Source organism: Pteronotus mesoamericanus, unplaced genomic scaffold (genome assembly GCF_021234165.1).
Source record: "Pteronotus mesoamericanus isolate MK-2021 breed Mesoamerican mustached bat unplaced genomic scaffold, CSHL_Meso_final contig_74, whole genome shotgun sequence".
Taxonomy (NCBI): domain Eukaryota; kingdom Metazoa; phylum Chordata; class Mammalia; order Chiroptera; family Mormoopidae; genus Pteronotus; species Pteronotus mesoamericanus.
Genome location: NW_026555247.1, coordinates 43,453,186 through 43,479,487, shown reverse-complemented (window position 1 = coordinate 43,479,487; position 26,302 = coordinate 43,453,186). Strand labels below are relative to the sequence as shown.

General features: G+C 63.6%; 1 protein-coding gene across 1 annotated transcript in view; it reads left to right on the top strand.

Annotated features, from left to right (window-relative positions):
• MBP (myelin basic protein) overlaps nucleotides 1-26,302 on the top strand; it is a 66,634-nt gene that overhangs the window by 1,672 nt on the left and 38,660 nt on the right. Inside the window, exons 2-3 of the mRNA XM_054583793.1 lie at nucleotides 13,874-13,939; nucleotides 22,454-22,541. Coding sequence (XP_054439768.1) covers nucleotides 13,889-13,939; nucleotides 22,454-22,541 — 139 coding nt within the window. The 5' untranslated portion in view covers nucleotides 13,874-13,888. The remainder of the gene's footprint in view (nucleotides 1-13,873; nucleotides 13,940-22,453; nucleotides 22,542-26,302) is intronic.

The following is a 26,302-nucleotide window of genomic DNA, read 5'->3' as shown; positions in this document are numbered from 1 at the left end:
GTGGTTTTGAGCGCAGGCCCTGCTGTTTGGTTTGGTCCGTGGGGACCGCGAGCCGAACGGCCTTTCTTGTAAACCGCCTGCCCCTGCCTGAACCGCCAGCTATTCGTGGAAGGCAGGCCGCACTTTCAGGGGTCATTTCTGTCATTCGCTGTCTGTTCATGGAAGGTTACTTTGCTTGCTTTTTACGTCCTCTCTAGACCCTTTAAAAATGTGGCACAGTGTCAGCGATGGCCTGGGTGCCTCTCCCCCCCGGGGTCCAGGTGGCGTGTACCGAGCACCGAGCATGGCCAGGCTCGGCCGCTGTGTTACCGGCCGTGCCTACCCGGGAGGCTCGGCTCTGCTACCAGTACCCGCCTAGACGCTTGTTTCTGCTGATAGGAGACCGCGGCTCAGAGACGCCCGGGGAACACGGCACTCAGTCCCAGGAGCCGGTCGCCAGCCCCCGGTGGCCGCCCTGCACGGCCCCAGGGAACAGGACACAATCCTGCCCCCCGACAGAGCCGCCTTCCTCTTCCCCTTATTAAAATTCCACCGTGACTGAGTTACCACTCCCGAAAATGTGCTTCCTCCTCAGAGAGATTTGGCTACCCTGGCACGGTCACGTGTCTGTGTGAGTCACCCTCGGCTTGCCTTCCTTAGTCGTCAATAAAAGAGAAAAGAAGGCGGTCTGACTTCTTAGTGTAACCTTTAACCAGTCGTCTGGAAGCGGTAAGACAGTTCTGCGGGTCCGTTAGAGCCACGGAGGAAGCGGCCACCGCTGCACGTGGGAGCACCGGGCTGGCTCGGGGGGCACCCTGGGGCCTGGGGGCGCAGCGGGGCCCCGAGCAGCGGGGCCGGGTCTCAGAGTCGCAGAGCCAGGGGACTCCCTGCAAGGAAGGGCCCGCAGGGGAGGCAGCCGACAGCCACGGCTCAGGTGACTGGCCGGAGGGGGCGGAGCCCCCGCTGAGCTTGGCGGCCTCCAGCCGCGCCTCCCTGGCGTTGCAGCCAGACACTAGCTGGCGCCCTGCAGCTGCTGGGAAGGCCTCAGACTCCGTCACTGTTAAGCACCCAACCCTGGGACCTGAATGCTGCTTTGCCCTGAACCCGGCGGCCACCGCTGCGCAGGTGTGAGGCCCTGCTCTGAAAACTAGATCCGCGGTCCGCGGGTGGGTGGGGTCTCTGGAATGTGTGAACAGTTCTAAAACTCGGTGACAGAAGACACGCCCCGCCGTAGGAAGCCGCGTGAGGGACGGGCTGGTCTGGGAGAGAGGCCCAGTGGCTGAGGAGACGGGAGGGGGTGTCCTGCCCACTCGTCATTGGGGAATTGAACGTGGCGGCGTCGGTGAGGTCGCTCTTCATACCCCTCCTCCCGGCAAACGGTGTGGAATTCTGACGCACACCATTGAGAGCAGGAGGGTGAAGCCGCTGGAGAACAATCTGGAAAAGTGGAGACGGCTGAGCGCCCCCCCCCCCCGGGCCTTCCCCGCCAAGGGCGCCCCGGAGGGAGGCGCGGTCCCTGCGCGAGAGGCGCAGGCACGGGACACACACGGGAGCCAACGGGAGATGTTTTCGGTTGAGGTCACTGTGGACGCGCATGCAGTTGCAGGGAGTGAGGCAGAGAGAGCCATGCGGCCTTCCGAGCGCCTTGCGGGATGCGGAGCAGCATCGCAGCCAGGAGTCGAGCCAGGAGTCGCCGCCGCCGCCGCCCACCGGCCCTCCCGCGGTGTCGGGTCGTGCGCACGCATGTCGTCCCGTGTGTGGTTCTGTGCCGGCTAACACCGTGTAGGGTCGTGTGGCCACGCCCAGTCCCGTAGGACAGTTTCATGACAGGGCCCTTCGTGCTGCCCTTGAAAGCCACAGCCAGCTGCCCACTTCCCTCTCCCTGGGCCCTTGGCACCGCCGACTGGTCCCCGTTTTCTGTCATTTCCTTGTTTTGAGAATGCGACACACGCAAATCCTGCAACCTGTAACTGTCTCAGGCTGGCGTTTCTCAGTGAGCGGGCTCCCCGTGCGTGTATCAAGAGCTCGTTTGTTGTCACTGCGGAGCTGTGTTCTGGGGTACAGAGGGACCCCCGCTGTCGCCGTGCACGAGGACATCATCGTTCAGAGTCCCTTACTGTCCCTTTCCCAACCTCGGGGTCTGCCCTGAGAGCCTCCCTTCCGTTCGCGGTCACGGTGACGTCTGTCTTCTCTCTGTGTTCTGCTACAGAATTATCAGTCCTATTGATTTTTTCCCCCCAAGAACTAGCTTTTTGTTTCATTGATTTTTCTGTTTTTTTCTTGTTTCCAATTTCATTGGTTTCTGTTGTTTTCTTCATTATTTCCTCCCTTCCAGTGTCTTTGGATTTAACTTCTCTTTTTTAGTTTCTCACCTTAGAACTTGGATGATCAATTTGAGACCTTTGTTCTGATGTAATCAGTCGGTGCTATAAATGACTTTCTCAGCCCTGCTATAGCGATGCCCACATATTTTAATAATAAAGATTAATAGTAAAGATTTTGATACTAAAAAAGAGAGAAAAGACAGAAGAGTAGGATTATAGGTATAGGAAGTCTGTCCAGGAGGTATCCAGCCATGTACCATGAAAAATAGACACATTGAGTGAAGAAGATACAAGAAACACTGTGCACAGGACGAGGACGCCTCAGTCCCCTTCCGAGGAGGCACCTGGGGGCCTCACACGGTTCTCCAGTCGCCATCAGCTGCCCCATCGTATTTTCCTCATCTCATTGACTGTCTGAAATCGCTTCCCTTTAAAGGTGATTTTAGTTTTGGGAAAAGCCAGAAGTCGCAGGGCACCCAATCTGGGCTGTAGCGGGGCTGAGTCACCTGGGTGATTGGATGTTTCACCCAAAAACTCTGATGCATGTGCAGGCGTGTTGTGATGGAGCTGCCAATCACCCGTGGCCCACAGCTGCGGCCTCTGAATCATCCGAATAGTTTCCATGGAGGGACGTTCAGGCTTCACGCAAACTCTGATGCAGTTCCTTGTTCCGCTCTCTCGGATGCTTCGAATGCGACAGCCACACAGTACGCCTGCTCACTCAACGGCATCTACCGCCCCCGCTGACTAGAGCAGTGACGTTGCCACTGTTCACACATGCACATTCCAGTGCGCTCCCCTTGGCTGCCAGGTGACAGCGATGTCACGCAGACAATTCTCGTTATGTTAACAATGGCTGGACTTTTTCTGGACAGACCTCATGTGTATTATGACGTGGTCTTCAGAAGTTACAGTAAATGATTTAGAACTTCAGGTATCGACAGAGGTCAAATTCCAAAAAAAAAAAAAAATGTTGAGTAGGAAAGAGTAAGTTGCAAAAGAACAAGTAAGGCGTGATTCATTTCTTGAACAAGTGCATGTGTAATAAATATAGAAACCCAGGAAGGCGGGGCAGGGCCCCGGGCTGGATTAGGATGTTCCCTCAGCCAGCGAGCGCTCGGAGCCAGGGCCTTTCATAACACAAAACAGGCGGCTCTTGCAAACCCTCCTGCATTTTAAGAGTTTCAGTATCTGCCAAGGAGAAGCGTCATGTCAAGAAAGCAGCCTCACTTCCTGTGAGAAAACTGTGGCTTCAGGCCCAAGAAGCGCCCCCTCTCCGGGTCGGCGTCACCCCTTTCTCACCCCCAATCGGCTGCTGACCCAGTTTCAAAACCACTGTGTGTCCTGAGGCGGCTGCCCTTCCTCACGTTCCGTAAGCGCAGGGCTCCTGCCGGCCCTGCTCACTGCCTGCGCCTGGCCAGTGCTGGCCTCGCTCTTTTGGGGGTCAGTGACGTGGGCTGTCCCTCCCGGGGCGCTGGCCCCAGGCCCCGCCCTGCCCCCCCGCCAGCGCCGCCTGCAGGCAGGAGCCGAACGCCCAGGCCCGGTGGCCTCCTCCCGCGGAGCCCACGCAGATGCCCGAGGCCACGCGCACACCAGCAGCCTCGGCCGAAAGCAAACCTCAGCCCCTGCTCGGCTGCATCTGCCGTTGGATCCGGGAACGAGAGGCAACCCGCACGCGGCGCTCCCACCGGGATCAGGCGCGGCTGCTGGCGGGGCCCCACCCAGACCCCGGCCGCCCACCGGGCTGTGGGTCGCGGAGGCACTGGCGCTCCCCGGGCGTCTGCCCGTGGCCCACGCACATTTGACCCAGAATTATTATTGAGTGCAGCCTAGGCCCCGCCTGTGGCTCACCTCGCCCTTGGGGTCGGGCCCGGGAATGTGCGTTCTCACGAGCGCCCAGGTCGCCGCCAAGGCCCAGGGCTCTCGGCGGGGGGGTGGGGAGGGGCGCCAAGTGCCCACCGTCCGTCCCGCGCTGCGCAGGTGGTCTGGACGCGTGTCCGTACGTGCACAACAGGCTTGAGCACATCGAGGAATCCTTTATGCTCACTGATCATCTGGGGCCGCATCAGAAAGAACAACTGCTGGAAAGTAGAGTTCTAGGCTGACGATGCATTTTTTACGTATGTGCTTAGTTGAGATACTTTCTGCACCGTTAGCGGAGAACATTTGACTCCCGGCCCTGTTGCGTGCCGGCATGTCTGACGGGGACATTTATGGACACCCATATCCTTCCTCTGGTTTCTCGCAGAGTTGAAAGCCCACATTTTTGCTAAACTAAGGAAGCGTCCCAAACAGCAAATGCACGACTGACTTTTGAAACCCGCTACCCGTGTGCGGGGTGTAGCATCATGCGCGACCAGGACGCAGACATGAAGCAGACGGGGCCTTGCCTGAAAGGGCTTTGGGGTGTGACGAGGGACCTCGAAGGCCACAGACAGGATTCCCGAGGCAGAATGGGGGCTGAGCGCCCCAAGACGTGTGCGGCAAAGCTCTGCGGGGCTCCTGAGGGGCTGCACCCGGCGAGGAGGGAGGCTCTGCTGCTGTTCGGAATCCACGCCGGGCTGGACGGCCTCTTCCACCCTGGACACAGGCGGCCCCCAGCCGCGTGCCCATCCCGGGCCTGTCGGGGCGTCGAGCCTCGGGATGACGTACGTTTCGGAGCCGGGACGGTGCCCAGAGCTTCCGCGCGTCGCTCCGTGCCGCTGTGCGACCGGCCACGCGGCTCTGGGAGGGAGGCGACGATGCGCTACTTTTAAATGTCAAAGCCGATTTTCGAAGAGGCAAGACGGACCGCTGACCTTCCCAGCCCACCTCGTCCATTTCAGGGCCGTGCCGGACAGTGGCTGCCGCGCCAGCGGACACGCGCCCACAGCTGATGGCCCCGGACGTGGGGTTAGCGACGCCAGAGCAAAGCGTGCTGCAGGAACGTGGGACAACTTTCCATGAGGAAGGAGCTGCCTGCCCGAAGCGGCCCCCCATTAACAGAAAACCCACTCGATTTGCATGGGAAGGTTGAACGGGTCCCTGGTGGCATCTCTGTCGGGCTGATGTGCTACTGGCACGTCACCGGGTCTTCAGTCCCTGGGGCTGCGTCTGCTTTCAGGACACCGGCGGCAGAGGGGCTCGGAATGTCCCCGGGCTCCCTCGCAGAGTTGGTTCCTGGCCTCTCTCTGTGTCCACGGGGTCAGCGGGGGCTGGTTCTGCCGCCCCGAGGCCCAGCACCTTGGCGTCCTTTTCTTAGGCTAACCTTTCCGGTCGCTTCCCTGGGGTTCCGCGCCCCCGGCTGGGGCGGTGGGTTTCCTGGCTAATCGCGGACGCTCGGGGTGGCGGTTAGGGATTCCCCGGGGAGAGCAGGTGTGGCGGGGCAGAGAGGTGGGACTTGTTCCTTCCTCGAAGCAGGGGAAGCCCAGCCCAGACCGGGCCGCTGGGCTTTGCGAGAGAGGGGGCCGGCCGGCCCGGGTGTCCGTGCGCGCCCGCACACGGGGGCCCATCCGCGCCGGCAGCCAGGCGGGTGGCCAGGACGGGCTGCTGAGGCCCTGTCTGCCCGCGGGCTGTGCGCTGACCTGGATTCAGTGCTTCTGTTTTAACTTTTGGACGCAGCTCGCAGTCGAGCGGAGGCTCTAAATGAGCACTCGGGAAGGCAGGCAGTCATCCCTGCTGATGCCCTCCCAGCCGGAGGGAGGGGTTCCTACACACTGACCAGTGATGCCCACACCCTGCGCGGCCGCTGCTCGTTGCTCGCAAGTCCCCCTCGGCCTCGGGAGGGCAGCGCCCCGTCTCCCTGCTGAGGCCTCTGCCTGCGCCCTCGACCGCGGGCACCTCGCGTGGCCGTGCACGGGGAGGGCCCCCAAGGGTGCCGTCAGGGCTCGGGCCTCCGCGCCCGCTTGTCTGCCCCCCGTGGAGGTTCCGGTGCCAAGCTCGGGGGAACAGGTCTGCGTGCAGGGGGAACAGGTCTGCGTGCAGGGCCGGGCACCCCCACCCACACCGAGCCCACTTCCTCCCCAGAAGCAGCCTCGCGATCGGCGGGGGAGCCCCACTTCCGTTCTGCGGTGGCCTGCCTTCCTCCTGCACATGGCTTCCGTTTCCAGGGCACGCACTGCCCGAGCCAGCCTCAGGCGCCAGGCTCCTGTGGAGGCTGTGGGGACCGCGCTGCGGCACCGGCTGCACCTGTCCCCGCCCCCGCCCCGCCGGACTCTGCTGGGGGTGACGCCGCCGTCAAGGGCGGGCCTGGAGGCCTCGGGCAGGCCAGCGCTGCGGGGGTGTCTGTGGGAGCAGGGCCTGGCTTCGGTGCGTCTTTTCCCAGTCACTTAGGTGTCTGCTGAGCGCCTGCTGAGACAGTGCCAGCCGCTGCCGCAGGTGCTGGGCACCGGCCACGGACGATCCTGCTGTCTGGTCGTCACGCCTGCTCCCTGAGGGCGGACCGCGGCTCCAGGTCTCGGTCTGGGTTTCCTTTCTCGTGATGCCCTGTCCCCTAAAGCAATTCCAGGCAAAGGAATGTCAGGCTCGGCCTGAGGGTTCTCTCCTCAAAGCCACAGGCTAGGCGACGTGGGCGCAGTTGTCCCCTGGCGTCCTGAGGACACGGAGGAACTGTGTGTGTGTGTCTGTGTGCTTGATCATGTGTGCGCATGTGTACACGTGTGTGAGCGCCCTGCTCCCTCCGCGCTTCAGCACCGAGCACCTGGTGGACACGCTCTCGCGTTCAGCGGGGCCTCCAGCTTCTGGGGCTCTGCCATCAGCGGTCGGACACCAAACAGGCGGCGCTGCCTAGGCCTGGTCAGAAACGCTTGGTTTTTGAAGCTTCTGAGCTTGCGGAGCCGCGTGGTGGGTCCACGCCTGTCCCCGTGGGGGTCAGAGTGCCGTCACTGTTCCAGCCCCCAGCCCGGCCCGGCCCCTGCTTCCTCCAGAAGGACAGCCACCGCGGCTCGGAGACTCCAGGGGACCGTGCGAGGCAGCCGGCTGCTGGTGGCAGCAGGGACGGGAGTCCAGACCTCCCACCCCGAGCCCTCGTTCCCCGTTTCTTCGCACGCTGTGGTCCATCCTGCACTGTCTTTGGACGTGACCGCGCGCCACCTGGATTCTGCGATTGGGGCCGTGTAAGAAATGTGACGGGGGGAACATAAGCAACATGCCACTGTCTTGTCGTTTCCACGTGGTGACAGGCGCCAAGCAAACAGGGTGTGGTGAAGGCAGTCCGTGGAGACGTTTGTGTTTCCGGCCCTGCGCCTTCCTCTCCTGCAAGAGGCGTGCCTGGAGCGTCTTGGTTTTGACGGAGCAATGAAATTACAAGGCCTCGGCCTGGTGGCGATACGTCCTCGCCTCCTGGAGGGACACTGACCTGCTGGGGCCTCGCGGGGGCCACTGGAGCAGCCCACACTCAGGACACAAGCTCGGCCGCAGTCCGGGTCCGTAATACGTGGCATGCGCTCTGGACGTCTGTCACGTCCCTGTGCATGTGAGTGCCATTTTTTCAATAACAGAGTTGTGAAGGGGACCTGACTCCCTGGCGTGTTCCTGTAATGCTTTGTTTTCCGTCACCTGCGAGAGTTCTCACGTTGAAGGGCTCATGGGCGTGGCGTCACCGGCCCTGGGGCCCGAATGGGCTTCGAGTCCACAAGCACAGCTGCGGCCGGGCCGCCGCCAGGCCCACGCTGCCCCCCCGGAACTGCCGTGGGGACTCGGGCCCCACTCCCTCTGACCCGAGTCGTGGCCCCCGCGACCTGAGGGGTGCGGGGGGCAGACTTCCGAAACCTCCGCTCGCGTGGGGGAGGCCCGCGCCGCGGCGTCCCTGCGGCGGGTCCTGCGGCCTCTCAGCATCACGCTGTCTGGGGACCCGTCTGCCACCCTTTTCGTCAGAGAGAAGCGTCGCTTGCTCGCATCCTCTCTGTGTCTGTTCTCCGGAGCAGCAGCGACTCGCCCAGGGCAGCGGTGCTTGTGCGCGGGAAGACACGGTCCGCGGCGGGCGAGCTCTGCGCGCTGCCTGCGGGGCCACGGCGGGGCCGCTGGTTAGAATCTGGAAGGTTTAGTCCAACCAGTCCGGGGCTCCAGGACTCGGCGGCCTCTGTCTTTGTAAACATGGCGTTGGTTTTAGTCGGACTAGTCGGACTGGAGCTCCTCTGGCCCCAGGCCACGTGCTGACAGGCGCCCGAGATGACACCTGCCTGCCCCACCCAGTGACAAAGAGCCGGCAGGCCCGGTGCGAAGGGATTTACAAGTCATTCTGGAGGTGACTGGGGTACACAGAGTCACACACACATTGTTCTGCCCTCAGTCACTGGCCCTGGCCACAAGCAATGCCCAAGAATCCACACTTCCTCTGTCCCGGGGGCCGGTGTCTGGGTCACGTGGCACACCTCGACCTGCGGTGACGGCACCTGCATGGCCACGTGCCCTCTAATTGCCATGTCAGTGTCCTGGGCCGTGTGGCACGCATGGGCCTGCAACAAGGCCACGCATGACTCCCCGTGTGGCTAAGGAGGGACACGCCCTGAGACGGGGGTGCAGGGCGGCCGCCGAAGGTCCAGCCCGGCCAGGGTCCGTCCCCGCTGACTCACGGCGTGTGTCCCGGGCGCTGTGAAACATTAACCAGCTATTTCCACAGCTCCTCCCGGAAGTGGCACTTGCCCTCCGGGTTTCGGGGGTGGGGGGGCCGCCCGGCCCCGCCCGCCCTGCACCGTGGGGCCCGTCGGTCGTGACCGCGGCCTGGGGCACACCGGCTGCCTGTGACTCCGCTTCTACACGGAGCACGTCCTGTCTCCAGCAGAGCTGAGGGCAGCTAAAGCTGTCACCTATCCGGCGCTTAGGGACACTTACTTCAACAGGAGATTCTGACAGTCAGTCTAAGCGAAGCATGAACGAGCCACGGCTCGACCTGCGTCTCTCCTCTAAGAACGTGCTGCTGCAGTTGACACGGCGACAGGAGAGAACACCCCACGCTGGGACCGCGGGAAGGCAAGGGGCTGCCGTAACTTGGGTAACGCCTTCACCTACAAAGTCAGCTGATGCCGGGAGCGGCAAGTTCAAGGGCCCGCAGCCGGATTTCCAACAAACCCCATTTTTCACGCAATTCCGTGATTTTCTTTTAAAATGGCTTTTGATCACTCTAAGGCCGAGTCCTGTGTGCTGTACATCCACTTACATTTTCCAAGCCCATTGAAAACAAAGCGTGGTGATAACTAGGTTAGTGCCTGACACCCCGAAGGAACGACCCCCACCCGCCGGACGCCCAGCTCCTGCTTTCTCCGCAGACCCCCCGAGGGGGCGGAGTCCGGGCCCAGGCGGGAACCTCTCTGCTCACAAGAGCCTGCGGAGCACCGGCCGGGCCGCGTCCTGCGTGGGCGTGAGCGTCTGAAGGGGGCACCGACCGCGGCCTCTGGGGGACGTTCCGGGCTGTCCAGCCTGTCCGGCTGCTCTCACCGCGTCCGGGGGCCTGCGGACCAGGAATCGCAGTGGCGGAAGCGGGTCTGAGGTCGAGGCAACCGCAGGTCCAGTGTCCGGTGAGGGTCCCCTTCCTGGGCCACCAGGAACACCTTCTTGCTGTGTCCCCCCGTGGCCCGGGGTGAGGCCGCAGTCCGGGGTCTCTGTGGTAAGAACGCGGACCCCACCGGTGAGGGCCCCTCCCTCGCGGCCGCGCCCTGGCGAAGGCCCCGCCGCCTCCCCCAGCAGCGCGGGGACGGGTTCCTGCCGATGAGCATGGAGAAGGGGCAGACGCGGACCCACCGCACGGGCTTTCGGGGACTCTGCAGGGCCCGCGCGTCCCCGTGGAGCTGAACCGCCACCAGGAGCTGGTGACAGCACCCTCTGTGGCCTGCCGTGCGTCCTCTCGCCTGAGGCCTGGCCGTGAGTGTCCAGCCGCTTCCTCGTCACACGCACACGCCCTTCGGGCTCCCTCCCACCCTGGGGCCTTGGTGTGGCCCAGCCCTCCCCCGGCCGCGCTCTGTCCCCCCACCCGCCGCAAGTGCCCCCCGTGTCTCCAGCTGCACCTCCCGCTCCTGCCGTGGGTCTTCCTTTCCTCGCCGCTTCCCTGGAGTGGCGGTTTCCAAGGCAGTCAGCTGTCTCCTCCCACAGCCTGGAGCCCGGAGTCCAGATTCCAGGTGTGGGCAGGGCTGTGTGCCTGGCGTTGCAGGGTGACCAGTGCGTCTCTGCCCCTGCTCGCCAGGCACCTGCTGGGGGGAGAGGGACCAGCCGCGCGGAGGTCTCACCCTGCCCTGACCCTCAGCAGCTGCTCTGTGGGCTCCCCGCTCCCCAGCCCAGCGAGGGAGCCCTTGTTACTTGCCCTGCGGGGAAACTGAGGCTCGGGCAGGTGAGTTACCTGCCCCCGGTCTCCGGCTGGAGCTTGGATTGGCACCCAGGTCTCCGCAGCCCTGCGTGCACTTGGAAGAGTTAGAACCCTCTGCAGATGTCGCTGGTTCGAGTGTCTGGCAGCTGCTTCTGCTGCCGCGCCCCCAGCCTCTGCGCCGCCTGCCTGCTCCTGGGGTTTCATCTGCGCCCAGGTCTCCGGGTCTGCGCCACGGAAACAGCGGAAACCTCAGCGCAGGGCGAGCCTGTGACTGGAAACGCAGCCCAGCGGTGAGACAGGAGGGCTCTGCCATCGGTCGGCGACCCCTCGGCACAGCGGGGTAACCGGGTCGGTGTGGGGCCCGCGGTCCAGAGACCGCACCACAGTCTTGCCTGGGATTGAATTCCAGCCCACGCAGCGCGTGCCGTTCAGAGGGCGAACCCACACGCCCTTCCCACTCCCACCTGCTTGTCATCTATTATTTTGCCAGCAGCTCTGGAGACGCCTCCGAGCCGGCCTGGCCCCCATGCACGTTCCACTCTCTCCCTCTGTGTTCCTCCTGCTCCCCGTGTTTGGGTAATTGAGACCCCGGAATGAAACCAGGGTGGCCCCGACCTCCCGGCTCCCCGATGGTTCTCACAGAGTGCGGCGGGCTGCGGGCGCGCGTCTGTGCCAGGCAAGGCAGGGTGGCGGCCTCCTGCAGCCTGACCATAGCACCCTGTGCCGGTGGGAGGCGGTCACACGGAGCCGGCTGCTGTCCCCGCATACGTGGTCTCCTCACGGAGGGGCGGCCCGAACGCGTCCGGCGCTCAGGGCTGATGCTCAGGGGCCATCTCCCCACGGACGAGGCCAGAACCTGCCCACCCCGCGTGGTGCATCAGAAACGCCAGTCACGTCTAACTGGCTTTGCGCACGTTCTAAAGTCCGACCCAGGCCTTGGTGACTTGGGTCTACACTGTGCGACCCACAACCACGAGTTCTCTGAAGGTGGATTAGGGCCCCCCAAGCGTAACCTCAATGTCTGCTGTGCAAGCGCGCGGCGGCGTGGGCCGAGCACGTCGGACGACCGTCTGTGGTCTCTCCCGGGGCCCCTGTGCGTCCGGGGTCAGGCTTCTGCTGCGCTTCCAAGTCCCTTCATCTGGAACATTCTCCCTCCCTCCGCAAGCAGCCCCAAGTGCTTGCAGGTCCCGCGTGGCTCTGGCTTGGCTCAGTCCTTAGCGTTTTGTCTCCTGGAGGAGGAGCGTTGCGGGGGAGGGGTGCTGCCGAACCCCCCGTGGGGACCGAAAAGACGAGGGAGAGGACCAGACCGAGGAGGCAGGTGCCCCGGGGCCAGAGGCCGTGGGCCCGCAACGCTGCCCGGCCGGGAACAGAGATGGTGACGTGACTTTGTGCTCCAAGGGGAAACACCCTCAAAAGTCCCAGCTGTCAGCTTTAATGAAAAGAGGTTGCATGTCTCTCCTGCGCTTCATTTAGAACAGACGAATGCTTGTGTCTCACACAGGGAGGCAGCCCCAAGAAAGTGCGGGGCGTTGCCAGTCTGGGCTCTGCGCGCACCCCGAGCGCTCGCGTTTGCTTAAAGCCGTGCCGGGGCGCCTTCGCTCGGTGCCCACTTCGCAGGAACCAGTCCGGGGCCCGCTCCGGGGTGACGGCTGCGGCTCGCCACGCGTGTCCTCTGGCGGGTCCAGGCCCCACGAGGCGGCGCCGACGTCTGCCCTCCCGTCCTCGCAGCCGCCCCTACCAGGGCCCCGTGGGCCCCCACCTTCCCCCGGGAGACTGCCCCCTCCAGGCGGTTTTGGCCACTTCTAAGTGGACGGAGACGCCGGGTGGGGGAACCGCCTCCTGCACTGGAGCCAGCGGCAGGGCTGCAGACGCCGTCTCTCACTGCGCCGGACGGTCCTGGTTGGCGCCGTGACAGGCGTCCCGCTTCCCCACCCCCTCCCGGCCCCGCCCCCGCCCCCCCCGGGCGGTCACCCCCCTGTTCCCTGTGTCTGCGTGTCCTGGGCATGTTTTTTTTGGCTAACCCCTCACCTCTCGGCCACGGCCCCCTCCCCTCTGAGCTCTGACAGTCTGTTCCCTGCTTCCGCACCTCGGTTTCTATTTGGTTTGTCAGTTTAGGCTGTTTATTAGATTCCACATGTAAGTGAGATCATATGGGGTTTGTCTTTCTCTGACTGGCTTATTTCACTGAGCATAATACAAAACTGGTTTTTTCCCCCCACTCTGCTCACAAAGCACGAGGGGTTCACGTGACCCCCTAGAGCTGGCGTGTACTTGTACATCAGCAACAGAGTTGCGTCTTCGATTCCCCGGGCGCGTCGGCTCGCTGCCGCCTGAGCTGCGGGCAGCACCGCTCTTCCAAACTGCCTCCCCGGTGGGGCTGTCCCGCACACGTCCCCTGCCCGGTGCGGTGGCTGTTTGCGCGCGGAGTGTGACAGCATGAGTCACCCAAGAGGCGGCCAGAACTGCAACAACTGTGGGGAAGTGCAGATAGTCCCGTTTTCTGAAGAGCGCCATCAGGGTTAGAAAATGATTCACTTCAGCGGCCTGTGAAGAGGAGTCATTCTGGGTTCAGCAGAAAGGCGGGACCCACGTGTCCTTCGGAAGAAGGCATCGTGGGAAATGGCCGTCTGTCACGGTCCCGACGCCGGGGTGCCGTGGCCGGCGGTCGGCTCCAAGCAGAGGCGCCGTGGGCCCGGGGTCTGTGCCGGGCACGGATGCACTGAGATGGGCGATGGACCTAGAACAGGTTTTGGCTCAAGCCTTCCGCTTTATGCTGTTTTGGAGAAAAGATACTGTCAGTTTGCTGCTTGTGCGTGGGTTAGAAAATACAAACGGGAAACTCGCTTTTTAAAAAACTTTTCCCTAACTTCCCCGCCCCTGGAAATTCTGCAGATTCTGGGCGCACGTGTCACCTCTCGCTTGCCGGCTCCTTCCTGCCTCTCAGTCGGTCTCGTGACGTGGCACCTGACCGTGAGCCCCGACACCGTGTGTGTGTGTGTGTGTGTGTGTGTGTGTGTGTAGAAACCGCCCCGACACGGCTCGGGAAGGGCTGATTGTTTTTCTCACGAGGAAACACCCTGAAACGTGTCTGTCCCCGAACAGGACAGGGACCGGCCACTCTCGGCCAGCCTGGCCATTTCCACTCCCAAGGCGGGCGCCGCCGATCGAGCTGGGGGTTCTGTTTTCTCTGCTCAGCCCGTCTCCCAGGAGCGCTGCCCTGGCCGAGAAGCCACACAGGAAACCCTAAACGTACCGTCTGGGGCTTAACCCCTTCCTGTTTTCTGTCCTTCTGCAGCTTGATCGGCTCAGGATGGGGAACCACGTGGGGAAGCGAGAGGCCAGCGCCGAGAAGGGCCACAAGGTAAGACACGGGGGCTGCGAAGCCCCCCGCGCACGCCTGTCCGGCGACGACGCGCCGTCCTCTGGGCGGGCACCGCGGCTCCAAGCCCTGGAGGTGCCCGGGCCACGCCCGGTGCGCCGGCGGCCGCCGCAGCTCGCGGACCCCAGAGGCTTGGCCGCCCAGTGCCAGGGCCTCCGCAGCCCTTTCCACACACGACGGCGGGGCGTTTGCAAAGCACAGAGAAATAGGAACAGGGCGAGGGAAGGCCCCGCGAGGCCTCCCCGCCAGCAGAGAGCACCCCCTCGCACTTCCGGCGTAGCGCTGGCCGGTGCCCACCTCGTTCCCCGCCTGGTTCTGACGCTCGGCTGGGCCTCCCGTGCCCGGGGGGTCTGGGAAGGGCGGTGCTCAGCCCTGTGCCCGCTGAGCCGCTCGCAGTGGGCCACACGCCACCAGCACCCGGCCCCCGGTTGCCTCCGTCCCTTCGTCCCCTGCTTCCCTGACACCGAACGGCCCCTTCAGGTGAGGAGCAGACAAGCCTGGCACTGTGCACAACGGGGAGGCCCCTCATGGGGGGGGGGGGCTTATGTGCGTTACCCGGCACGTGAACTCATTGCATGATTGTGTGTGTTACAAGTCAAGATCAAGGTCAGTTTGCAGAACGTCAGGGCGCTGAGGGGGGCCCCTCCCTGCACATGGAAGTGGTTCTGGGGGCCCAGCGCACCAGCCCGGTGGAGCGTCTGCCCCGGAACCCCTGTGCACGGCTCTTGGGCACGTCTCCGGTGAACGGCCGCGACTTGGCCGCGGTGGCCCTCCTCTGACCGCTGCCTGGACTCGATGTCTGTGTCCGCCACGTGGGCAGCTTTCCGTAGTTTGCTTTCAAGCCTTCATCTCAAGCCCGCGAGTGGTCCCGCCGGTTGCTGTTCACGTTCCACCTCAGCTGCGGTCGCAGCGGCGCTACCGCGCTCCCCCACCCCGAGGATTTCGGGCCCCCGGAGACCGGGAAGGGATCTGCGCCTTCATGGAGTCATCACTGATTCGGGGCCCCCCCTCCCATTGAGAGGGGGACCGACTTCAGACACGACGATGCTGGTTCTAGTGAATGTCGGGTGGGGAATGATCAGAATTTTCTAAACTGGTCATCTGGCTGTAGTGCGTCAAACGCTGAGCTGGGACCCGTTCGGTTTCTGGGCGAGCCCGGCCGGGGACAGGGCCTCCCCCGGAGGGTGGGGCCGAGGCTGCCGCTGAGTGACAGCCCCACACCAGGGTTCTAAGTCAGGGCCGGCTCACCACCGGCTCTGCGGACCTCACTGCGGCTGGCAGCTTTCTTCCTGCTGCTGGGCACTGGGGTTGGTCCGCCTTCACCGAAGGGAGATGGTGAGGCAGCCGTGTAGCCTACACTTACACGTCTGTCCTGAAATCTTTTAACTTTCTCATGATTTAAAAACAGATCCAAGACTGGGAGTTGAAAAACGATGGTTCCTGGAAGCAGCTGTCACGTCCGAGCCTCTTCCATGAACTCTTTTGTTAAGTTGATAGCAAACAGTTGCTGCTTTTCCAAGGGAGGGCTCTGTGAGGTCGCGTGGCTGGGCCGCACAGTTAAACGTGACCAGACTAGAGAGCAAGGACGTGCGCACCCGCCCAGTGAGCATTGGAGGAAGGTTCTGGAACACGCCTGGCCTCCGGGAAACTCTGCAGCCTCCCGTGCCCCCATTTCCTGCTCCCCGGAGGGATTGGGGTTTCCCTTGAACGGTCTCTTCACATCTGAACTCTCGGTCACGGAACTCGGTCCCAGCAGGAGCGACCTGGGCCGAGGGAGGTCAGCGCGTCTCATCATTTCTCTCCTTCCCACGGCTGCCGCCGGAGAGGCTTCAGACCGGGAAATGTGAGGAATAAAAACCAGCGCAGTGTATCTTGAATAACTTGAAAATACTTGTGCAATTTCCAAAATAAGTGAAACCAAGTGATGGACAATTAGAAATTCTGAAACCCTGACAAACAGCAATCACTTTGAAAACCTGCCTTCACCGGCAGGACCTGCGTGCCCCGCGCGGCCTGGGCTCGGGCTCCCAGAGGTCCTCCCACCGCGCCTGTCCGCCCTGCGGGACTTCTCTGCGCAGTCAGCTTAAGGAAAAGGGACTTCGCCCTGAAAAACAAGATCCGTGAGCGTGCAGAAATTAGATCCCAGCCTGAGTGTCAGAGCGCCGAGGGCCGTAGGAGTCTGTTGATGCTTCAAGTTAAATTGATTAGTGGCCGTCGCTGTTCCCCGGAGCCCAGCGCGTGCCAGGCGGCGCCGCAGGCCCAGCGCGGCCTCTGCGCGGGGAGCCAGGTGTTCAGGCAGGAAAGCCCCCGCCCTGGACGAGACTCTGCGGCAGCAGCGTCGGACTGATGCCCCTGGACACGAGGCTCCCCGTCTGCAGATGAACGCGGGGCGCTGAGGGAACCCCCCCCTCCCCAGTGGGTAGACTGAGTCCCTCCCTTGACTGGAAGATTCGCTTCCTTCACAGCCACTGGGGCCCCTGCCTGGCATGGCTGACACCCCCGCCCCGCCACACCCTGCTCAGAGTTACTCGCTGCTGGGTCGAGGTCAGCTGGGTCCCGCCACACCCGGCCCAGGCGCAGAGGGCGCGCGCTCCCGTGAGCTCCGTGCCCGCCGTGCGCCCCCTGCTTTTCTCCGGACACCGCCCACCGCTGCGCGCGAGCCGCCCCCCCGCCCCCGCCCACACGCAGGAGCTCACCGGGGAGGGTCTGACTCTGTCCATCCTGATCGCGGGCGTGTCCTCTGGTCCCCTTCTGGGCAGCCTGGCGGTGGCCAGTGTCCAGCGCGTCCCCTCCCCAGGCCAGGTGGCTGCTGGCGGGCTGTACCTGAGGACGCCAGCCCGCGGGCCCCAGGTGGGCACGGTCCATGCCCACCGCCGGGACAAGGGCCCTCCTGTCCCCGCGGCCGGCACCGCTGCTCTCTCCTGCCTCCTGCACCCCCTGAGCGTCCTGCTGGAGCAGGCGCTGTAACCATGGCGACCTCACTGCGCAGGAAGCCAGCGCTGTCGCCATGATGACGTCACGGGAGGGGAAGCCGAATCCCTGAGATACTCGTTTGCTTCCCTCTCCAGCCTCCAGCCTGGGCCTTCCTGTGACGGGGCGTGGCGCCTCTGAGCCCCGAATTCACCCCCAAATTTTCCCTTCCTGGGTTGATTGCAGTGCGTTGGCCGTTGCCAGCGCCGTCTGTATAATTTCCACTTTCTTAGGCAAGTCACGTAAACAAGTTGGCTTGAGAACTCGAGTAATTCTTAGGTTAATCATAGACTATATATTTAAGAGCTGAAGGAACTGAAACGTAGAGGCCTCTCCCTGCAGGCGCGCGCCAACCCCGCCTGCTGCGCGGATGCGCACAGACACCTGCGGCGCAGCGGGCGCGCCTGGGAGGCAGGTGCAGACGGCAGGTGTGCGCGGGCTCGCTGGCCCTGTGGGCGAGCTCGCCGCTCTCTGTTCCTCGTGCGCGCGGGCGCGCGCTCTCTATTTCTCTATTTGTCTATCCATCTCCCTCACACCTCCCCCTGCCAAGAATTCCTCCGGACTCCAGGGGCCCAGCAGGAGACGCCTTCCCACAGGCACCAGGTGCATTGGCGGGGCAGCTGCCCTGTTCCGAGTCCCGCCGCGCAGGCGCTGGCCGCCGCGGGGGTCCAGCAGGAGTTTCTGCTATGGAGGGAATGTTCTGGGTCTGGGATGTCCGCTGCCCAATCATTAGACACACGTGGGCAGGAAGCACAGGGCAGGTGGCTAGTCCAACTGGAGACCCGCATTCTTAATGCTATTTATTTTAAACAATTTAGATTTAAATAGCCGTGTGTTCAAGGGACTGCATAGCCCCACTGGATGCTGGACATTCATCACCCCAAGTCCTAGAGGCCCCTGAGTATTAGCTCCTTCCTGTCAGTGAAATCGGGTCTTTCCCAAAGCCAAACAGTTCCAAGTGCAGAAGTTAGGACAATGTTGCTTTCGGAAGGGGAGGTCCTCCCGCAGCCACAAGCACATGTAAACTATCGTTGGTCTTGCTGAGATTGTCAGTCATGAAACGAGAGAAGGTCTGAGCCTGAAAAGCAGCATTTCTCCCGAAGGTGCCTTTGCCGAGAGGCCACGTTCAGGTTCCTGATGAGGTGAAGGATGGGTCTCACAGATCCAGGGGGCGGGCGTCTGTCAGCACTTGGGGATGAAATTCTTGAGACGGCCGCGCTGGTTATTAAAGTTCAGGTGCCTGGTCTGGGTGTTGACAGAGCGGAGACAAGCTCCAGCCTGAAGCATTTCTCTGGCCCCAGGAGCGAGTTGGAGCAGGTTTCTCCCCCGAGCTCCGCCCTCCGATCGCAGCGGCCACGGAGCGCGGCTCCGGGAGAGGGCGTCTGCGGAGACCAGGGGCAAGACGCAGGCGGGTGTGTCCCAGCGTTTCGAGTGAGGAGCCCGAAAGGCAGGCGCCCGAAGGTTCTGTGCGACTGCTCCCTCTGCTGCTTCTTCACCTTGCCGCGCTGGGACGCACCGTAAAATCTGGTTTTCCTTAAGAAGGTTTTACTCCCACCTTCTCCGAAGTATGGAAAATGTCAGAAGATGGGTAACAGAGAAGGAGGCAGGGATGCTCTGTGGCCTTGGCTGCCCCCGGAGGGCAGGACCCCGTCACCGGCTCGGCACCTGGCCTGTCGCTCAGCAGTCTCAGAGGGCGGCAACCCCCTGCCCATTTTGTGGTGAAGGAGGCACGCGGAGGGGGCGGGACATTCGCGGAGCCGGGCGCATGTTCGGAAAAACGGTTAACGCTCTGATGTACCTTTGTGACTGTCTCTTGTGCAAAATGTGTCTTCCTTCCCAGCTAAACGTCTGGCGCTTCTGCCGCACCTGCATTGCAGGAAGCGGCTCAGCACCATGCACGGGCAGGAGACGGGCTTTTACTCTGTAGCGCTCAGTAGGGCGGCGTGTTCCCTTCTGGTCCGGGCCTGAGCTCCCGCAGCCTAATCCCGTTCTCAGGGACGTACGAGCTCCTCGCGACCTGAGCGGCGCCCTTGCGCCCATCAGCTGTAAGTGCATTTGAATTAAACGGCACGTCACGCAGTCGGCTGCCCCCCTCTCTGTCCCCATGCCCTTCCCAGTGTGACTGTCCTCCTCATCCTTCTTGACCAGCTGTGAGAGCAGTCGCTCCCAGGACTAAACGCCAAGACAGGCGCGGCCCTGGAATAGAAGCTGGTGCGCTTGCGCACAGAACGGGCCTGCCGGTGGCGCTCCTGTGGCTCCAGTGACGTCTGTTGCGTTGGCTTCCGGAGGCCCCTGTGTCCGTTAGCCCCGGGGCTCGCGCGTGTGCACGCGTGTTCGAAGGGCACTGCGGTCCCAGTTAGAGGCTCCATCCCTCTCTAACCCTGTCACGCCGTCCCTGCTCTCAAACTGGTCTTTGAAAAGCGGGGTTTTGATGACCTAGCGTGTACCTGCGTGAAAGCCATGCTCCGGCAAGGACCCCGCCGCCTGCGGTTGCGGGGCTCGCTGCTCCCTGATGCTTCTCTTTGTCTAGACCAGGGAGGGGCTGTCCGTCGGGGGGGCCCGCCCACCCCCACCCCAGGGGGGACATGCGTCCATGTCTGGTGGGCACAGCTGCAGAGTGCCACCAGCCTCCCCTGGGTAAGGACCAAAGATGCTGCTGAACACCCCACCACACACCGGACAGCCTGCGCCCCCAGCCGGGGCTCGCCCAGCCCAGGGCGGCCCCCACCCTGCGCCGAGGGGCCCCGGCCGGGCAGCCGAGCCTGCCTGGCGTGGACGGCCCGTCTGCTCTGACTCCGCACCACGGGAGACGCGCCCGCGAGACGGGCCACCTGACCTGGTCCTGGTGTCCCTGTCTGTCCATGTTCCTTGGTTCGCTCCCCAGAGCTGTCAGCGCGGTGCTAGTGTCTTCTGCTACTCACGCAAAGGCAGCCTAGAGCAAGAACGAGAGAGATCCTGTTTTTCACAGAACAAACCCAGAATGCTGAGCGATGTGCTCAGTGTTATAAAACCTGTTTTTATTACCCGCCCCCCACGCACGCACACAGTGGAAGGAAGACTTGCGATCTGACCCCTGCCTCCCGGGGGCCCCGGGCTCCCTGGATCCTCGCCTTTGGGGAACCCGCTGCCCTGTGAACTGTGGGAAGAGTTCAACACCCATCCCCCGCGGCTGTTAAGTGCAGTCTGGGGTCTTCGGTTTGAGCCAATTAGGCTTCCCTTGAATCTGACCAAAGCAAGTCCTTGTGGGGAGCAGACGCTCACCTGGCAGCACGCGGTGGGGCACACAAATGCCCCTTTGGGGGCCACATTTATGATCCCAGCCACGTCAAGAGGAAGCATTTGAAAGGCAGTGTTTCTCTAAGACATGCAAGAAGTACCCACTCCTGTATTTAAAGGAAATTTAAAAACCCTTCGAAGGCTGGAGCCGACAAATTCCATCCCGCGGTTTCCCGTCCGGGCCGCTGCTGGGCGCCGTGAGCTCCGCTCGCGCCAGGGACGTGCGGGGCCGGGCTGGGCCGGGCTGGGCCGGGGCCCCCTGGGGACCGGGGAGCAAAACGAAGCGCTGGGCGTGCAGCGCATCGCTTAGTTCATAGCGACTGTCGTGCCAGGACTATCGCGCCGCAAGCCCCATCTGTGTGAGGACGTGCTTTTAAACCTGACTCATCACGGCAATGTTCCCTCATTGCATTTTCCCTCCAATTATTACGGAAAAGTCAGGGGACTCTTCTGCAGGTCAGCGCACACGTACGAGGGCTAATGGAGGGAAAATGGGCACAGACAGCGAGAAGGAAAAAACCCTAATGGCTTCAGACGCACTCAGACACCTGCAAGCAGAGACCCAGCGCGGGGATGCGGGGACACGGGGCCCCGTCGCGTCTGCCGGATGCCGGAGCGGCTTGCTGCGTCCCGGAAGCCCTTCTCTCTCTCTCTCTCACGAACATTCCATCGCACTCGACACACGGCATCTGGGTTTTGTCTCTTCTGCGTGGAGGCATTGCATTTACTGAAAACGTGCTCTTCACAGGCATGTTTCGTCTCCGCGGGCGAGCAGCGGTAGCGGGCCTCGGAACACGCTGCTGTGTGGACAGAAACCAGTCCCCGGGTTTCCACGGGCGGCGCGCGCTTCCCCCGCCCCACCCGCCCACCGTGCGCACGCAGGTCGCCGGTGCTGAGAGGGCGCCAGGACCCGAGGCGGCGGGCGCAGCCGGAGGTCCTGCCTGTCCCCTCTACTCTGTCCTGCTCTCAGGTAGAAGAGGTCAGGGGACACACTGTCGCCGTAGGTCTGACGGCGCACGGGGCGGGGTGTGAGCGGCAGGGTGTCTCCCTGTCCGGCCTGAGCCGCGGACCCGGTCCCAGAGGCTGCGGCCACCTGACCAAGCTCCTCCCTTTGCTGCGAACGTCCAGCTTTTACTATGACCCTGAAACACCCTCACCTCCGAGACTCGGCGTGACCTCACCCACCACGAAGAGGGAAGGACGCGGCTCGCTCTCGTAGGAAGAGGCCGTAGGTTGGAAGCGGGGGGCTGATTTCAGATGTGAAAGCACAGAAACTACCTCCGTGTGAATAAAATGGGAGCTAGATTGTATGAATGAATTAGTTCCCAAATAAAACCATTGTTTTGTGCGTAGTGAAGACTATACTGATACCCGCGTAGAACAAATGTGGAACAAATACGCAATGTGAATTTATAGATGAGAAAAGAAACTACGGAGAAATATTTTTCTGTTCCAAGGTTTCCTCTCTTCTAAAGTTAAATAGGAAGACAGGAAAGAACAGACCGAGCCCCCGCGGCTCCCGCTGCGGAGGCAGGTGCTGTGCTGTCTGTCGGAACGGCCCTCAAGCCGGGTAAAGCCGAACAGCTTTCTCCGCGGCCCTGGCGGGGCCCCAGGCACTGTGAGGTTCAGGGACAGAAAGGCGAGAAGGCAAGGTCCCCGTTGTTATCAAGCAGGTGTCTGTGACGACGTCACGTCTCGGGGGAGTCAGGAAGGACACGGGCACAGGGAAGCCACGGAGGGGCTGAGGCCGGTGGCACCGGCCCCCCGACCCCTGCGGCTCCAGGGCCAGGAGGCAGGGGAGGGGCCCGGGCGAGGGACGGCAGGGAGTCTGTGGCTTGTCCTCCTAGGAAGGCTGTGGATGTTTGTCCCCGCGCCCGGGAGGGCCCCGGCTGCACCACGTCCCCCACAACCCCGGGAATTGTTTTCAACTTCGTCAGTGTGTTAAAAACAAAAACAAAAAAAACAAGAAACAACCAGGGCCGGGGTTAGAGCCAGCTCATTTGTCGCATCCAGGACGGTATTCAGCTTCTTCCGTGTGAACGTGTATCCCCTGGGCCGAGCGGAGGCTTGCGTGCTCAGGCCGAGGGAACGGCCAGAGTCCAGGCTCCCCCCCGGAAGCCCCCCGGGGCCCAGGCGTGTCAGACCGTGAAGGCCCCCTGCGAACGCGATCGGTCGTCGGCGTGGTGCGCGTGAGGGCAGAAGCACCGGGAGGCATTCTGTTGATAACACCTACTCTGTTTTGTTCTCCAGGACGGCGAAGCCAACAGAGCGGAGTCTGAAGGAAAGCGGGCCCCTCGCGAGCTCTCCCGGGAGGCCTCAGGAGACAGCGATGTGTTCGGTACGTGACAGCGTGGCGGGGGACACGGCTGGGCACGCCAGCCGTGAGCAGGGGCGCCCCGTCCGGGGAGGCGGGCACGCGGGTCGTCTGTGCCTCTCTCTGTTCTCGGGGTTGAAAGCGTGACTTTTCCTCCACCTGCTCCTCACGGTCCCTTCACCCCAACGCGACCACCCGGGGACTGGGATCCGTGCCCTCCTTGGTTTTGCCTTTTTTGGGTTTATTTTGCACATTTTTTTGTACACAGACACCGGGCGGGGGGAGCCCAGATTTTCCCTTCTTGGCGATGTTTCTCCGACTTGCTTGCTGGTGGGTGGGCGTCAGGAAGCCGGACGGGACCCCCAACGTATTGCGGACGAGGATGTGACGCTGGCCCGCAGCCCGGGACCGGGCGTCTGTTCCCGCTACAGGAGCGACCGGGGAGGGGCGGGGAAGCAGCGCCGCTCTGCCAGGCGGTCCTGTTCCGTGCGGCCAGCGACGTGGCCTGCCCTCCCGTGCGGCCGCCCCGCTCCCCGGACGGAGCGGACGGGGTCTCCTGAGGTCTGACGAGAAGGCGCGCGGCCCCACCTCGGCCTCGTGACAGTCACCCTGGGCGATCCACCCAGGACCCCACGGGCAGGCGAGACTCTGGGCGTGAGTCGCAGGTCCCTGAAGTGGCAGGAGAGGGCGCCGTGAAGCCCGAGGCCCCGCCGTTCCATCCCGGGGAGGCGGAGCCACCCAGACGAGGTCCAGGTCCCCAGGGCCGCCCAGCGGCTCGGCTGCTGCGGGCTGCTCCAGGGAGCCTCTGCCTGGGAACCTCCGAAGGGAAGGTTTCCCTACGCCCTGTCTGTCCTCCCTCCTGTAGCCCAAATGCACACGGATGTAAACGCACCCAAGGGAGGGACAACGTGCAGACGCCCAGCCTCAGGGCTTTAAATGAACAAGAGGGGCTTTTGTGCGCGGTTGGTCGAGCGCACTTACTGCTACAGCAAACCTCGCCTTTATGCCCCTCCCCCTGGCTAGTCGCTTTTAGGGTTGTGCGCAGCCACGCCAGCCCTCCTGTCGCTCTCAGGCGCACACTATGTGTGTGCGCAGATCTGGGGCGTGTCTGCCGGGTTCCGGGAAAGGGCCCGGGCAAAGCCTGGCCCTGAACCGAGGAGCCCGGCGCGGCCCCCCAGGTGCTGTTGCAGGCGGCCCTCGCGCACCTTCTCGAACGGATGCCGGGCGCGGAGCGCCGCCGCGCCGGCCTGGACGCAAAGGCCGGTGGAAGTGCACGTATTTCCGTCGAGTTGCAGACTTGGAGTTATCCCTTCGTGGCAAGAGTAGCCACAAGCGGACGGGGGCCTGCGTGGTGTCCCGCGGCTCCCTGGAGCCCGAGCCCCTCGCCTGTCTGTGGGAGGAGCGCGCCTGCCACGCTCTCGGCTGTCCCTCGCCGTCACCTCCCCACAGGCACAGCTGGTGCAACAGAGGGGAGGGGTCTGACGACACCCTCCCTGCGTCCGACCGGCACCAAGAGGCCCGGAGCCTCAGGGCCCCGCCGCACGGCCGGGCGCTGTCTGCCTTGAACCTGCTCGCCCGCCTTCCGCCAGCTCCCTGGAGCCCAAAGACGCCCCGGGCCGCAGGGGCCGAGCCGCCGAGTTAGAGGCGCTGCCCGCCTCCACTGCGGGATGCTGGAGAGGGCACGCGCCGGTTCTCTTTAAAGTGCCAAGTGTCCCCCACAGGCGACCCCGAACGAAGTCAGCAGCTGACCAAAAAACCAAAAAAAAAGGAAGAGGAAAAAGAAAGGCCTTTCCGTGACCAAACAGAAATGCCCCGCGTGGGACGGGGAGCCGGCCTTGGCGATGTCCGCAGGCCACGGGCCCTCAGCTCCCGTGGGTCGTTTCGTCCTCACGTCAGAGGCATCGGGGCCGGGAGGAAAGAGCAGAGGCCGTCGCCTGCCACCGACTCATTCCTGCCGGTCACACGGCCCCCAGGCTCCGTGTGCTGCTCTGCCGGCCCGAGCGCCCTCTGCGGGCTGAACTGGGGCCCTGGAGAGCCTGCGGGGGCCGGGGGGGGGCCGGGGGGGCGGAGCCCCTGCACCCCCCGCAGGCCGCACAGCAGGACCGGGCCGCGTCCTCCTGGCCCATCGCTGACCTGGCGGCGGGCGCTCCGGCTTTGTTGACTTTTCCATCTCATGGGAAAATCCCGCGGAAGGGCTGGTTTAGATCTAAGCAAAGAAGATGCCGGAGCGCCTTCTGAATCGCTTTCCGTGGCTGATTTTCGGACAGCGACCCCCGAGGGCGGTCTTGCCTGAGTGACCCAAAGAGAAAAAGAATGTTTCCAGGGTGTTGTCCCCACGTTGGAGGAGGGCGTTATGTTGCGGGCAGACTGTCGCTAGGCTTCTCTGAACCGGACACCCCACACGTGACCCACACCGTCCTGGTCGTTGGAAAACCTGGCAGGAAGGACGGTGCCGTCGCCCGCCCTCGCCGAGGTCCCTCCTCCGGGGTCCCTCCTCCGGGGCTCAGCCGAGTTCAGTGCCCTGAGCGGAGCCTCACGTCAGTCGTGCTGACCAAGGATTGAAGTCCCCAAAAGAGGGCGCCCTGCTCTCTCCGGAAGGCCTGTGGCTCCCGCCCCAAGGGACGCTCGGCTCCCGAGTCCGAGCTGCGAGGAGGGCCCTTCGCGCGGGATGAGGCCTGGCCAAGCCCCCAGGGTCGTCGGGGGACGTCTGATCAGGAGGGTGCTGCCTCCCGGCTCCACGGACGGCGCCTCGCAAGGCTCGGTCGTGTGCTCGCTGCCCACGGGGCGAGATCCTGCCAGAAACCATGGGGAGCCCGTCGGCCCGTCTGCAGCCCGACGGCCCTGGGGCTCGAGAGCAGAACTGCCACCCGCGTGACGGCCCCCCGTCCGGGGCCCCCCGGCGCTGCCCCGCCCGGCGCGCCGCCTCCAGTGCCGGCCGCCCCCGAGCCCCGCCAGACCTGCAGCAGCCTGTGCAGACGTTTGACTGTGTGCGTGGGACCTTTTCTCCTTTTGCCGGATTTTCTCTCTGAGGCTCATTTCCCTGACGGTGACGAGGTCCCGGGGGCCTGGGCTGCAGCGTCCGCCATGATGGAGCGACAGGGACGCCCCCTCACCCCCCACCCTGTCCCCTCCTTCTTCTGAGACAACCTCTGTACCCACAAAAGAAGCCACCCAGACCACGTGTCCTGCGGCCACGCGGGCGAGGAGCATGTGCGTGTCCGTGCAAGCGTGCACTATGTGGGCGGGTGTGCACGTGGGGGTGTGTTTGCACACACTTGCTCATCAATGACCCTTCAATGGACAGATCCCGGCAACACCCCATCAGTTACTTTGCTCTTTGATTTACGAGCTGCCGCGGTTGCCCTCGCTCCAGTGTCTCCATAGAAACGGGGTCTGCAGCCAGGGCTGCTGTTTTGGGTTCCGTTGTTCTGACCTGGAAATGTGAGTCCACCTGGCGGTGAGGCACCCCCCCCGCAGCCCCCAAGGGTCGAGGACAGCGCCCGGCTCCTGCCTGAGGCGCCCCGGGCCCGAGTCCTCCAGTGTCCGGCTTCCGCCCGTCCCGTGCCCCTGCCAACGGCGCCGCCCTGCCGGCGTCCCCGGCGACCTCGAGTCCAGGTGGGGACCGGGGAGCGGTGGGCTTCCCTAGGGACGCAGGTGGGGACTCGGCGGGGCGGTGCCCTCGCAGACACCAGAGGTCCTGCGGGCGCCCCGCTGCCTGAGGCCACGTCAGCCCGGCGCAGGGGACGCTGGGCCAGTTGGCTCCTGCCGGGCCCTCTGCGCCGAGG